This window comes from Lissotriton vulgaris, chromosome 2_1, assembly GCF_964263255.1.
Source record: "Lissotriton vulgaris chromosome 2_1, aLisVul1.2, whole genome shotgun sequence".
NCBI lineage: Eukaryota > Metazoa > Chordata > Amphibia > Caudata > Salamandridae > Lissotriton > Lissotriton vulgaris.
In genome coordinates, this window is record NC_141687.1 from 948,862,780 (window position 1) to 948,877,039 (window position 14,260).

The window sequence follows — 14,260 nt, forward strand, 5'->3', positions numbered from 1 at the left end:
ATTGGCTGTTGGGGTACTGCTGGCAGGTTTGGGAGCGCCCTTCGTGCTGCTGCTAGTACTGGGCGCACCGCACAAGATTGCCTTTTAAAAGACCTGGAGTCTGCTAGTAAGGCTATCACCCCTGAGCTGATCAAGGCTGACCGCCCCTTTCCTTTTTACCTCTTCCTTTTTGACTAAGTTTTCTAATTTATCTAACCTTTTAAAAACAATATTAAATTGCTTGATCATTTGACATTCCAGTTGTTTAAAAATAGTGTCTACAATTGTCTCAATGAAATTTCCATTAGGCTTGGGTTGGATGATACTTTCAGTCAAAAACTCAGTCTGTGTGCCCAAGGAATTGTGATCATCAATGGAAAGGGTTATGGGAGAGGCCAATTCAGCAGTTTGCGGCATTTCCGTATTAACAGTTTTACCCTGAAATTGTTGCTGTTTCCCTCTGGTCCGCATGCTCTACGGAGTTGGTTGGTTCTTATTGCGGACAGGTTGCTTCCTTTTGTTAACAGTGGATTTCAGAGGATCCCTTTTCTTTTTGCCCTCGCCAGTTTTATTGCTTTTAAACGGGGATGAGGTAACAGACTGTACAGCACAGTCAGGCTGAGAGGCGATGGTTATGACTGGACTGCTGTCCCCATGCAGCGTTTCCAACGATGTTACCATGGTAGAGGGTTTCAGGATGGTGATTACTGGAGATAGCGGGAGATCATTAGGAGTACTTGCTGGGGGTGACTGCAGGTCAATGGTACTGCAACCCAGTGACATCCTCCTTTCCGTATTAGCTATTTCCTCCTGAACCATTATAAGGGCATTTTCCAGTAAGCATTCGAAAGAGGGGGGTGGGGTAGGGGAGCTGACAGGGAGAGGCGTTGTAGACGTGTTATTACGCTTCCCCATGATGATTTATCCCCAGCTCACCTCTTGTTGCAGATGTTAGGGCTATGGCCCAGCCCAGCCTCTTCTGGCCTCTGAGGGCCTAAGAGGGCCCGCCCTTTGCCCGGGCTTAGCCCGGCGCCCGCCCGTGCGCGTCCTGCGACGCGGAGGGAGCGTCCTGGTGAAGTAGCGCCTCCGGGCGCGCTGTGGCCGGAAACAGGAAATGGCCGCAAGGCTCCCTGGGAGCTGTAGTCTCTAGCCGCGAGGTGGAAAGCGGTAGCGGCAAGACCACAGCGTTTGGGCCCCAGGAGCGAGCGAGCAAGCGTCTGGCCAGCAGGTACGGTGTCCTTTGACTGGTCTCTCCGGTTTGAAGCGATACTGTCGAGAGTGACCCATATGTCAGCGTAATAGCAGATACCACCCACCCAGAGTTCCCCTACAACCACTCCCGATCATAGGTGAACCTTTCAGTAGAATAGGTATGGACATAATAGGGCCTTTGTTGCCGTCACATAGTGGATGTAGATACGTTCTTGTTATTGTGGATTATGCCACTCGTTTTCCCGAAGCCCTACCCTTACGCAGACCAGACACTACTAATGTTGCCAAAGCCATGATTACTTTATTTTCAAGAGTAGGTTTTCCCAAAGAGGTCATCACTGACCAGGGGACCCCTTTTGTGTCCCGACTAATGAAGCAGGTGTGTTCCCAGTTAGGAATTAAACAGATCCGCACCTCGGCTTATCATCCTCAGACGGATGGATTAATCGAAAGATATAACTCTACCATCAAAACCACCCTAAAGAAACTCCTGGCTTTAGAATCAAGAAAATGGGAAGACATGCTACCTCTGGCCTTTTTTGCTATTCGATGCAAAGAACATAAAAGTACAGGGTACTCCCCCTTCTAATTGTTGTATGATCACAAACCACGCACTTTGTTAGAGATGGCTCAAGAAAGGTGGGAAACAGAGCCACATAATTCCAAACCCATCACTGAGTATGTGTCCAACCTACGAACACATTTGAGTCAGATAAGGGCGATTGTTAGAAACAATTTAGAAGACCCCCAGATAGCCCAAAAGAAACAATAAGACAAAGGGGCTAAGGAAAGAACATTTCAGATAGGAGACCCTGTGTTGCTGATGATGGCTTCCTCTGATCATAAGTTATTAGGACAGTGGCAGGGGCCATACATTGTAATAGACAAAGTCACTCCAGTGACATACCGCATTGAGTTAGATCCCAACAGACATGTATCACAGATATATCCTGTCAATCTCTTGAAGAAATGGGAAGGTCCCCTCCCGACCACCGTAAACACAACACAGGTAGGGGCCACCTCATTTGACCAATGTATAGATTCTGAATTGTCTGTTTCCTTACGAGAGCATCTAATACAGGTTTTACAACCGTTACAGGGAACATTTTCCACGTCACCCGGTAGGACTTCCTTTATTGAACATGCAATAAGAACCACTCCGGGGAAACTCGTGCGGTTAAGACCATATCGCATTCCCGAAGCACGTAGACAAACTATACGTGAAGAGATACAGAAAATGATACAGATGGACGTCATTGAACCATCTATGAGTGAATGGAACTCCCCGATTGTTCTCGTAATCAAACCCGATGGGTCAGTGCGCTTTTGTATTGACTTCAGGGAGGTCAATAAATTATCGGAATTTGATACCTATCCTCTGCCCAGGGTTGATGAAATGGTAGAAAGAATTGGACGAGCTAAGTACATTAGCACACTTGATCTTTGTAAAGGATATTGGCAGATTCCCCTTCGCAAGGAAGACAGAGAAAAAACGGCATTTTCTACCCCCGATGGGTTATACCAGTTTAAGGTCCTACCTTTTGGGTTGCATGGAGCCCCAGCTACTTTTCAAAGAGCCATGAATGTCATGTTGCAAACACATGAACAATATGCTGGCGCTTACATTGATGATATTATCATTTATAGCGAGACTTGGGAACAACATTTGATTCATCTTTCCAATGTGATCAAGGCACTGGGGAGTTATGGTTTACGGATAAATCCTTCCAAAAGCTATCTTGCGGCCCAAACCGTCAAATATTTGGGTTACTTGCTAGGAGAAGGAGTGATTAGACCACAGACCTCCAAACTCACAGCGATCACACAAAACCCTTTGCCCAAATCAAAAAAAGACTTGAGAGCTTTCTTAGGATTATTGGGGTATTATCGAAGATTTATCCCAGAAGGCGGCCCCTTTAACCACTCTGTTACAGAAAAACTGTAAAACAGAAGAGATTCTCAAACATCCTCCTGTAGAGATAGTACAAGCTTTTGAATCTCTTAAATTGGCTCTGACATCAGATTCAGTGTTAACCAGCCCAGACTATGTTAATGTTAATGTTAATGTTATGGGTGTCTTATATAGCGCTCGGCTACTCCAAGGAGTGTCCCGGCGCTTTCTGACCCATAGCTGAAAACAGAATATAAGAAACAAGAAACAGACCGATCATTGACTATAAAGCCAAGTTTTCAGACCCTTTCTAAAGGCCAACAAATTTGGAGTGCAACGGAGTTCCAAGGGGAGGGAGTTCCACAGCTTGGGAGCAAGATGTTTAAAAGAACGTCCACCTATCCTAGCTTTTCTAATGATGGGGACAGTTGCCAGACCAAGGGATTCAGATCTGAGGGATCTTGTAGGCTTATAAAAAGTAAGCCGTTTCTGAATGTAATTGGCCCCGACAGCATGAAGTGCCTTGTGGGCCAATGTTAGTGCCTTAAAGATAATCCGCTTCCTGACAGGGAGCCAGTGAAGGGAGAGTAACAGCTCCGATGTTCTAGCATGGCGAGGAAGGCCAAAAATGGCCCTCGCCGCTGAATTTTGGACCACTTGAAGTTTTTGCAATGGGTAGTCCGGGAGACCCAAATATAGAACGTTAGAATAGTCGAGCCTGGAACAAATTAAGGCCTGAACCGTCAGCCTCCTATGGACCAGAGGAAGCAAAGGGAGGAACTTTCGTAACATTTTCAGGAGACCGAAGCATGTGCCAGTGAGGCCTGTTATCTGGGACTTCAATGATAGATTATTATCAATTTTAACCCTGAGATGTTTTGCCACCGAGGAGGAAGATGACGGAGGAAATATATTCACCGGCCACCAGTCCTGCCAAGGCGGGTCTGCCTGACAACCAAAGAAGAGCACCTCTGATTTATCAGAGGTTGCACTTGAGGCTGCTTCGCTGAAACCAGTCGAAGACAGCCCCAAGGCAGCCACGGATGCTCTCTCCGTCGAACTCAGCACCCTTTTTACAGGTGAAGAGAAGCTGGGTGTCATCAGCGTATGATATGATCTGGGCTCCAAAAGACTCCGCCAGTACCGCCAATGGAGTCATAAAGATGTTAAAAAGGGTCGGGCTAAGCACCGACCCTTGAGGAACTCCGACCTCCAACGGCGGCACTTCGGCAGAGTACGGGGGGGCCCAGACCACCTGTCGACGACCCGCTAAATAAGATCTAAGCCAGCTCAACACCGTCCCTTTAAGACCGATCTCATAGAGTCTACTCAAGAGACCCTCATGAGGGACGGTGTCGAAGGCCACCGACAGATCTAACATCACCAGCATAGCTCTTCCACCTGAGTCAAGAACTTCCTTGATGGCTTCATTTACTTCCAAGAGAGCGGTCTCGGTGCTCAGATTGGAGCGAAAGCCTGACTGGGTGGAGTGAAGCAGACCATGATCTTCCAGGAAAGTGAGGGGGCACAGAATGGACGTGCTTTTCCACAATCTTTGCCAAACCCGGTAAAAGAGATATTGGCCTATAGTTTGCATGCTTCTCAGGGTCAAGACCAGGCTTTTTCAGAAGTGGAACAACCATTGCCTGTTTCCAGGCCAGGGGGACAGTGCCACTCGCCAAACATAGATTGAGAACAGGATTTATTAGAGGGTTCAAAATCTTGGCGGTACTGGCCAGAAAGGTAGCAGGACAAGGGTCCAGAGGAGAGCCTGACTTGATCCTGAGAAGGAGATCCAGAGAGGTGGAAGTGGACATATCTGGAAACTCCGATAGGACAGGACTGGATTCAGTGGATAAAGTTGATGGGTTACTATCATTGAGAACTGTGCTAAGGCCAGAGGGGGGAAAGGAGTCTTGGATCTGTTTAATTTTTATAGTGAAAAAGTTGGCCAACGCAGTGACCCATGGTTCAGAGAACTCGTGCTGAGCTGCACTGGCTTTGGGAGAGACAAACTCCTTGACAATAGTGAAAATTTCTTTACAGGAGTTGGATGCTGACTCAATTCTAGTGGAAAAATAGCTCTTTATTCTCTCCCCTTTATCCTACAAACAGACGCTTCGGATCTGGGGATTGGGGCCGTTCTGTCACAGGAAACAATACAAGGAGAAAAACCAATCTTGTATATTAGTCGCAAGTTGTTTCCGAGAGAACAAAAGTATGCCACCATAGAGAAAGAAGCCCTGGCCATCAAGTGGGCAGTTGAGTCCTTGAGGTATTATCTAGAAGGCAGAGAGTTCACCCTATAAACTGATCATGCTCCCTTGGAGTGGTTAGCTAGGAATAAGGGCCAGAACAAGAGAGTGCTCAGGCGGTTTCTTTCCTTACAACCCTACCGATTTCGTACTAAGCACAGGACAGGAAGCGACCAAGGCAATGCAGATTTCTTTTCTCGATTTCCTCAAGAGACAACCCCAAGTAGTAGGACAGCAAGGGAAAGGGGATGTGAGGAGGGACTCACCGAGGTGGATCCTTGGGCACTCTATACCCGATATCCGTTGGAGAATAAAGTATGTTGGTCAGGCATCACGAGTGCCAATCCCACATCTGAAACTCCATGCCGTCTTTTCCTGTCCACGCAGAGAGCCGGCAGTCAGAACCCGGAAGGGGTTGGGCGTAACCCAGGAAGTGAAGGTGCTGCTCCAATGAAAGGCGGCGTTCAGGACAAGAAGGGGGGCAGTCTTGGAGAGCGGAATCGGAGGAGAGGAGGCCAGGAGAAGAAACGGAGAACTCTCGACGTGACGAACCCAGCGTGATGGAGCACAAGCGAGAAGACGGCATAGAAGAAGAACCGGACGAGTCGTGGTGTGAGGACTGGTGGAGTCCCCCGGAGGATGCTGGAGAGCGGCCGTGACTCCGGAGAGTTACGGCAGGGCCGGTGAGTGGGGTGTTACAGGAATCGAAACGGGGAAGTAGTCACTGGGAGGCCCGGGGAGGTGACAATACGGGACGGTGTGAAGTATAAAGCGCGAACCTCATTACATTTCTGATCCTAACCTCAAGTGCATATCTTGGTGTGTGTGTGTGCTATACCTGATACCAGACATGGTTTAGCGATTCCTAGGTGGAAGGACTATTGATTTGTGATTAAATCCTCGAGTTACTGGTTAGGTTATGATTGGTGATTATATACTCGAGTTACTGGTTATGTTTTGTGATTGAAAACTCGATTACGCATCCCAATAGGGTGTGTTGATCAAGATACCTCTTATTTCCAGCATTAACAGTACGGTGTTATCAACCCTTTTTGTTAAAGCACGTGACCCAAGCACGACCCTACAAACAACCTAGAAACAATCACTATCGGGTGTGGTGACGGTGTATGATCCTTATAGAACAGACAAGAAAGTCAAAATGTTGACTGTGGAGAACCGTGTGGGCGAATTTTTCTTAAGGAGAAATTGTACTGGCAAGGGAATGTTGAACACTTATCCCACTGTGTGTCACACCTTTGTTAAATAAACAATTCAAACTAGGAAATAAAAAACAATTTGCACGATTTATTGTGGTACCTCCCTTTAGGGTTACACTCTAAATTTAAAAACATTTGCTAAAAGAAGTTATCTTCATGGTAAAAAACAACATGGACAATAATAAAAAAGACAGTCAAAAGCAAGAGTCGACGCAGCGTTTTGGTGGCTTTACAATAGTTGCACCTTCATCAGGACATTTGGCAATATTGACTTGTAATCTCAAATCGAAGACTTTAATATTAAAAAAACTTCTCAGTCGATTGGGGTCTTGCACTATTATGTTTCATCTGGTGGTAAAATACCTTCATAAGTATTTCTGTGCTTGTAAATCGGCACGGAGGAACCACCGTAGTTTACTTTGCGGCCTTTGTCAATTAAATTGTCAGATCCCTTCTTCACATTGGAATCACAGTTAAGGTACTCGTTTTTTATTGATTTGTGAGGGTAGATATAGGATTATCCGATACAAGGGGGTTTGATTCACTTCCTCTTGTTCATCAGCCTGATTAAATGAATTCGGCCTTTCTGCTCCTCTGCGTCCGTATCGTCATTTCTGTTGTATTTGCTCCCCTCCCTGTGTACATAACCAGGGGAACCTTTCAAATAATTTTCTTTGTGATCCTTATAGACACATAAAGTAATATTCTGACGGCCCCTTTCTTTCTACCTCTTTTATGAGCCTCCGGGGTGATCCTGTGGTCTCTGATGAAGAGGAGCATGGAAGTACATCTCTAAGTGCCCTACTTCAAGAGGAAGAAATGCCGAAAGAAACATACAGTTACTCACGAACATTTGTAGCCCCTGATCCTAAACCCATTATTACATAACAACCTATTCGCACATATCTTCAGCCTCCACGCCTGTTTATCCGACCTGCGCCCCCACACCGACGTCCAGAGTTCTTTTCTGTTTTTGTTTACTGAGAAGTCGGGACACACAGTGTACTCACATCACAGTAAAGCATGCATAACTTTGCCCCATCCCCCTTAACGATCTGTGCAAGAAAGGTACCAAAGGACAAAATCCCCTTTCCAGCAGTACATCTCCCAAGTGAATTCCTGACTCAAGATCACCCTGAGACCACGATCCCAAATCAGAGTCCAACCTGCGGCCCCCCTGGCCACAGCCAAGTTCTCCCCTTTCCCCCTTCAGCCAACAAAACAGTTTTCAAGCCCACCCCAAGTGGTGAGGGGGCAAAAGGGGAGTACTTACCTTCAATAAGCCCTCGGATGGGGGTTTCAGAGGGTAGAGAACCCACTAGACACCAGGGAATTATTCGGATCCGAACAAAGAGGGGAGTTCAACTGACACACCATGGCATAAGACTACGGCCCCAACCCCGAAAGGGGCACTAACGCCTGTCTGCCTAAATCGCGAGAATTGGGTTTTATTTTAATCTGCTGTCCCTCCCATGGCAAGTGAGGAAATTTTGATTCTTTTGGATTGAGTTTTCACAAATTGATCGACAGAGAGGGGGCAATCATTATTTCCTCTCACTTGCTACGGTGAGTTGCTGCTCTATTCGGGCTTCGAGTCAGTCGGCAACCAGGAAAACCTCTGATCTCTGGGTATTTCTAAAATCTAGAGGCCAAAGTGAACCCTTGCTGGAGTCGCTAAGTTTTCTTTACTAGAATGCTCTGCAAAACTCAATTTTAGGCTAAAATGATGTGTTTTCCACACAATTCGGGGAGGGAAAGTTTTGGAATCTGCGGAGAAACAAAATTCCTATGACTCAGCTCACAATTCTGATAAAAAAAAGTCTACACTTGTGTGGCCGGGCACAAGACAGGAAAGGTTCAACATTCAACACTGAGACATCATATTTTTGCCATCAAACTCAAAGCATTCAAATATAAACAATATTAATCAACCTACTGATAAAAAGCAACTTTATTAAGCGTTTATGATAAACACCAGCTTCCTTACCCCAGCTGTTGCCACAGGGAGAGGGTTGGCAGTGTAAAGGCTTCGTTTTCCATCATAAACTGGTCTACGGTCTCCAAATATCGTGACTTTAAAATGATGGACCATGGAATCAACAACCTCCCTGTAAAACATGTATGTTATTTACACCAACAATGAAACATTTCTACATAACTACAATTCTAAGAGAGCATGTCTGTGTACTACACAATGCAGAACAACTGCCATATGTAGGACCAGACTTCAGTTAAGGAAGTGGAAAATAAACTGCAGCACAGAAGCATATGGATAAAGAAAAGGACAGTTCCTGCAAGTTCTCTACACGTTGATTGTGACAGCAAATAAGTACAACTGGTGGTGGCTGGTGATAGTAGATTAAGCGAAGAATCAGGGCCAGGAGTCCAGGGTGGCACAAGTGAAATTGATGTTGAATTCAACTATTTATATGTTAACCCTTTGTATGCTGATGACGGAACCGCTCCGTCATCAGCTGCAGTGGAGCTGTGCTGATGACGGAGCGGTTCCGTCATGGCCCTGCCGCCGCGCCTGCGCGGCGCTGATTTCGCGCCTGCGCGGCGCGTTCTATTGAGCGGGCGGGGCCATGACGGAACCGCTCCGTCATGAGCACAGCCCAACCGCGGCTGATGACGGAGGGGTTCCGGCATCAGCATGCGGCCGCCCCGCCCACTTAGCGCTGCGGCGGAATAGCCGCCGCAGCGATGTGGTTAACAAGTTAGGGATGTTGTCATTTGCAGGTGATACATTCAGGTACTAAATAGATGATCATGCACCAGCAGCACACATCTGGTCTAAATAGGAAGTACAACAGAACAACTCATGACTTTAACACGCGTGTCTTGTTTACAATGCAATGTCTTTACCACATGTATAACTTTACCACACATCCCTTTGCAACACAAGGTAAATATATGGTACGGTAAGTAAAACCCACATAGCAGAGCTAACTGTAACTTGCGCCCCCACTATGCACAGCTTATGACCTCACATTTAAACAGTCATTACCTGTTCTATGTAAACAAAAAGGAGAGGGAGCCGGTATAAACCTCTAGAGCCTAGGCTGCACCACAAGAATATAACAATGAAGAATAAGGCTTCAGCAGGATAGATCAATAGAAATCAAATAAGAGGTAGACTTATTATTTGTTGCGTCAATGGTGCGAATGACACCCTTTGGGATTGAACCATTATTATTCTTATAAACTGTGTTCAATTTGTAATAGAGGCATTGCTGTGCTGCAGAAAAGGAAGACACTGACAACAACAGTGATTCTTTTACCAAAATGTATGAATTCTAATTTGGCTTGCATACTTTACAGTAAAAATCAACGCAAAATGATCTGAGAAAGCGTAAATATCTAGGTAGACAGTGTATCTGCAATGACTGACAATAAACCGTTGTTGATAGTGACACAAGAATAACTGTCTACAGGTAGGAGCGCCTAATTACACTAGACCTGCTGGAACAGTGCACAACTAAATTGCACAGGACTAGGGGCTAAGGGCCAGATGTAGGTCGCCAATTAGCGGTCGGTAACGGCCGAATTCGGCCGTTACCGACCGGCAATTGGATTTTGAGATGTAGGGCCCTTCATTTTACAGAATCGGTAAATTTACCGAATCGGTAAATTTACCGATTCTGTAAAATACCGAATCAGTAATTTTACCGATTCGGTAAATCAAGATGTAGTTGGCACTCCAGAGTGCCACAGGCCCTTAAGAGTCGGTATTTTACCACCCAATCCTATTGGGTGGTAAAATACCGAATTCAGGTGTGCATGCACATCTGTGCATGCACACCTGTGCAATGTGACACACAGACATGCCCTTAGGGCATGTATGTGTGCCACATGGCACACAAGCCTGCACTTGGGGTGCTAGAGGGTGTCAAAGTCACACCCCCTGCACCCTTGCTGGATTCGGTATTTACATATTCGGTAAATACCAAATCGGTATTCCCCATTGATTCCTATGGGCTCAAAAGCCCATAGGAATCAATGGGGAATACCGATTCGGTATTTACCGAATCGGTAAATACCGAATCTTACAGATTCGGAAATTCAAAATACAAAATTACCTACATCTCCCTCCTTCTAATTTACCGATTCATAAATACCGAATCGGTAAAATTCTGTATTTATGAGTCGGTAAATTAGATTTACCTACATCTGGCCCTAGATGTAGGTAATTCACATTTACAGACTCTTAAATACCGAATTTTACCGATTCGGTATTTAAGAGTCTGTAAATGGGAAGGGGGCAGATGTAGGTAATTTTAAAATATGAATGACCGAATCTGTAAAATTCGTTATTTACCGATTCTGTAAATACAGAATCGGTATTTCCCATTGATTCCTATTGGCTTTGAAGCCCTTTGGAATCAATGGGAAATACCGATTCTGTATTTACAGAATCAGTAAATACCGAATCCTGCAAGGGTGCAGGGGGTGTCACTTTGACACCCTCTAGCACCCCAAGTACAGGCTTGTGTGCAATGTGGCACACAGACATGCCCTAAGGGCATGTCTGTGTGTCACATTGCACAGATGTGCATGCACACCTGAATTCGGTATTTTACCACACAATAGGATTGTGTGGTAAAATACCGACTCTTAAGGACCGGTGGCACTGTAAACTGTGCCACCTACATTTGTAATTACAGAATCGGTATATTTACCGATTCGGTAATTTACCGAATCTGTAATTTTACCGAATCGATAATTTTACAGAATCTGTAATTTTACCGAATCGGTAAATATACCGTTTCTGTATTTTTCAGCCTCCTACATCTGAAAACCCTAACTCCGGTCGGAAACGGCCGAAATCGGCCGTTTCAGACCGGTATTAGGGCTAATACAGCTGGCCCTAGGACTTTAACATAGTTCTAATGAACAATTTGATATATATGTTTGTTCTTCTCATTAGGGGATGATCCTGAATAATGTAGGTTGACCTGTTTCAGCCTTTTGCTTTATGGCCTCTTCGGGACTTTGCGGAAAATATGTCACCCAAGAGTAAAACAAAAAGAATCTATTAGTTGGTTGAAACAAGCTTTAATACAATTAAAAACTAAATTAAACGAAAGAAAGAGGCTGGTGTGTGTTGTTTGCACATCCTACCCATGTGTTTATAGACTCAGTGACAGACATGCAAACCATTAACTTTAGTGTTCACCAGAGAAAGTAATGAAGTGAATTTTACATATAAAAATAAAAATGAAAAGCAGACCCAAGGTTCTGTGGCTAGCAGTGAAAATTTAACCTCGCAGACTCCAAATGTGGTAACCAAGATGATTAGTCCCATACAAAGGGGTTCTCGATTTGATGGTTACGTTAAATATAAAACATGGCCTGAGTGCTTAAATGTCGCTTACAATCGCACCCCGATAGGACAGGTTATCAGGATGAAGGACACACGCCCATATTAGTGAGTCACCCTAAAAGGGTTTAAAAAGGACAAACTTAACTATCTGAAAAAAGAAATTAATAAGAACTAGCTGTATGTGCAGCGCAAACGTACCTAAGAAGTCTAGGGTGGAAGAAGTGTCATGGGTGCTGATTTCAAATATTTACATTTTTGCAAGTTAATGATGTTATCATTTACAGGTGATTCACTCAGACACTAAATAGATGATTATGCTGTATTTCAGCACCAGCAGCACACATCTGGTCAAAATATAGCTGTACTAACTATAACATGTGCCCCGCTATGCACAGCTTATGACCGACCTCACTTATTACATCAGTAATGACATGGTCTATGACATCATTTATGACATCACTGTGTCACTGTGACATCTCGTATGGCGGGAAGCTTGCGAAATCGTAGAGTCATAAAATACATTTTAAAGTATTGTATAGTGTTGTTTTTGTTCTGTTCACTTAGCGTTTAATACTAATCTATAATAAGATCTCGCTATATACCAACATCGAACATCAAATTGAGCTACAAGCTTGCAGGCACTTTTCAGGGAAAAGCAACATCCAATATCAACAGCACAATGAAATGCTAATTGAGATGATTATGCTTTGTCTGTACAAGAACATTTTATTATTCAATAAACAGATTAACAAACAAATCAAAGGCACTGAGATCTTACAGGGTTCGAAGAAAATTTTAGAAAAGAGGCTGAGAGTCTCGAAAAAATAAGACTAATAACATACAGTGCGGAGGCAAACAATCGAACAAAAATAATCAACAGACACTGGCGAATATTACAACTGGATCCCACACTAGCTGCAATAATCGGAGACCATCCCAATATTACTTACAGGAGAACGAGTAACAGAGGATAAACTAAAACACAGCCATTTCAAAGCAACACAGCCACGAACATGGACACAAGTGCAAGGCTTTTGGCCATGTAAACAATGCAAGGCATGTCTCATTCCGATACACCAAAAAGAAATTGCAATAAATAACAGAACAAAGTGGAAAATCAAACAACACATCATCTGCAAAAGCAAATTTGTAATCTACATTGTGAATTGCCCCTGCAGCCTGAAATATATTGGCAGCACCAATTGTGAGGTCAAAAAGAGAATCCTGGAGCATGTCAGAGCAACAAAGAACAATGACCGCGCAAACGCGATTGCAAAACACATGGAAAGAGCTCACAATAGCAGATGGGAAGAACTTACATTTTATGCCATAGAACAGATACCCGCATCTGAAAGGGGAGGCATTCGTGAAAAACTCCTTCGGCAAAAAGAGTCAAAACACATAGTAACATTCAGAACACTCAGCCCAAGGGGTCTCAACCAGGACGAAGAGCTCTTTGTACACCTTGAAATTTCTGGAGAGCCATAAGGAAACTCAAATCCATGACCAACAAGGTGTGGAATCACTCCAGAAGAACAAATGCAAAAGGAACATGAACTCACTAGAGAGCAATAAATAAATACTGGAAAACTAACACATAGGGGTTAAAAAAGACACAGGAAAGGAGAAGACCAGCATAAGAAAAGAACTGAATCACCACAGAATGATTGCTCATATGGAAAACGAAACGCTTTGACAATCCTAATTCGAACAAAGCTCACCAAGGAGAACGACTGACTATTGACAAGGCAAGTCATGTCTTCCATAAGACTCACTAGGGAGAGCATTAAATGCTTGAATCCTAACACCGCGCTTTATTAAAAAGGGTCACCAGGGAGAGTATTCATTGGCTGAATCCCAACTCTGTATTTGTATTTAATCAAATGGCAAGTTTAATTGAACTAAATGTATTACAAAAATCATGAAAAAAAACAAAATGTTGTTCAAACATGCCGCTCTTGAACTTTTTAAACTAAGCAAAACTGGGCAGGTCTTTGCACTTTATTTAGCATCGATCACTTAAAAGCACTGTGCAACTTATAAACACGCTGAACTACATAGATCACAATGCCCCATTTAAAATAAACCGAAAGTAATTGTTTCTAATGGAAATAAATGATGCCCAATATTATTGTAACATTATCCCATGATCAAGGACCGAGTAAGCGGACCGAAATGCGTTGGGCATGGCAATAGCCTCTTTACATCAATAACATTTCCTGAACTGGAATCCTGAGTGAGTGCGGTCCAGTCTTTGCCTTGACAAACACCTGTATGTATGTATGTATGTATGTATGAATATGTGTGTGTGTGTGTATATATATTACCTACTGGCGGTCGCCAGTAGGTAGTTATAGTTAGAACCTATTTTATATAGGAAAAG

The 14,260-nt window shown here is 44.1% G+C and overlaps 1 protein-coding gene across 1 annotated transcript in view; it reads right to left on the reverse strand.

Annotated features, from left to right (window-relative positions):
- Positions 1-14,260, reverse strand: part of LOC147731455 (protein argonaute-3) — a 1,378,491-nt gene that overhangs the window by 1,067,326 nt on the left and 296,905 nt on the right. Inside the window, exon 3 of the mRNA XM_086956497.1 lies at positions 8,542-8,662. Within this exon, the coding sequence (XP_086812623.1) occupies positions 8,542-8,662 (121 nt within the window). The remainder of the gene's footprint in view (positions 1-8,541; positions 8,663-14,260) is intronic.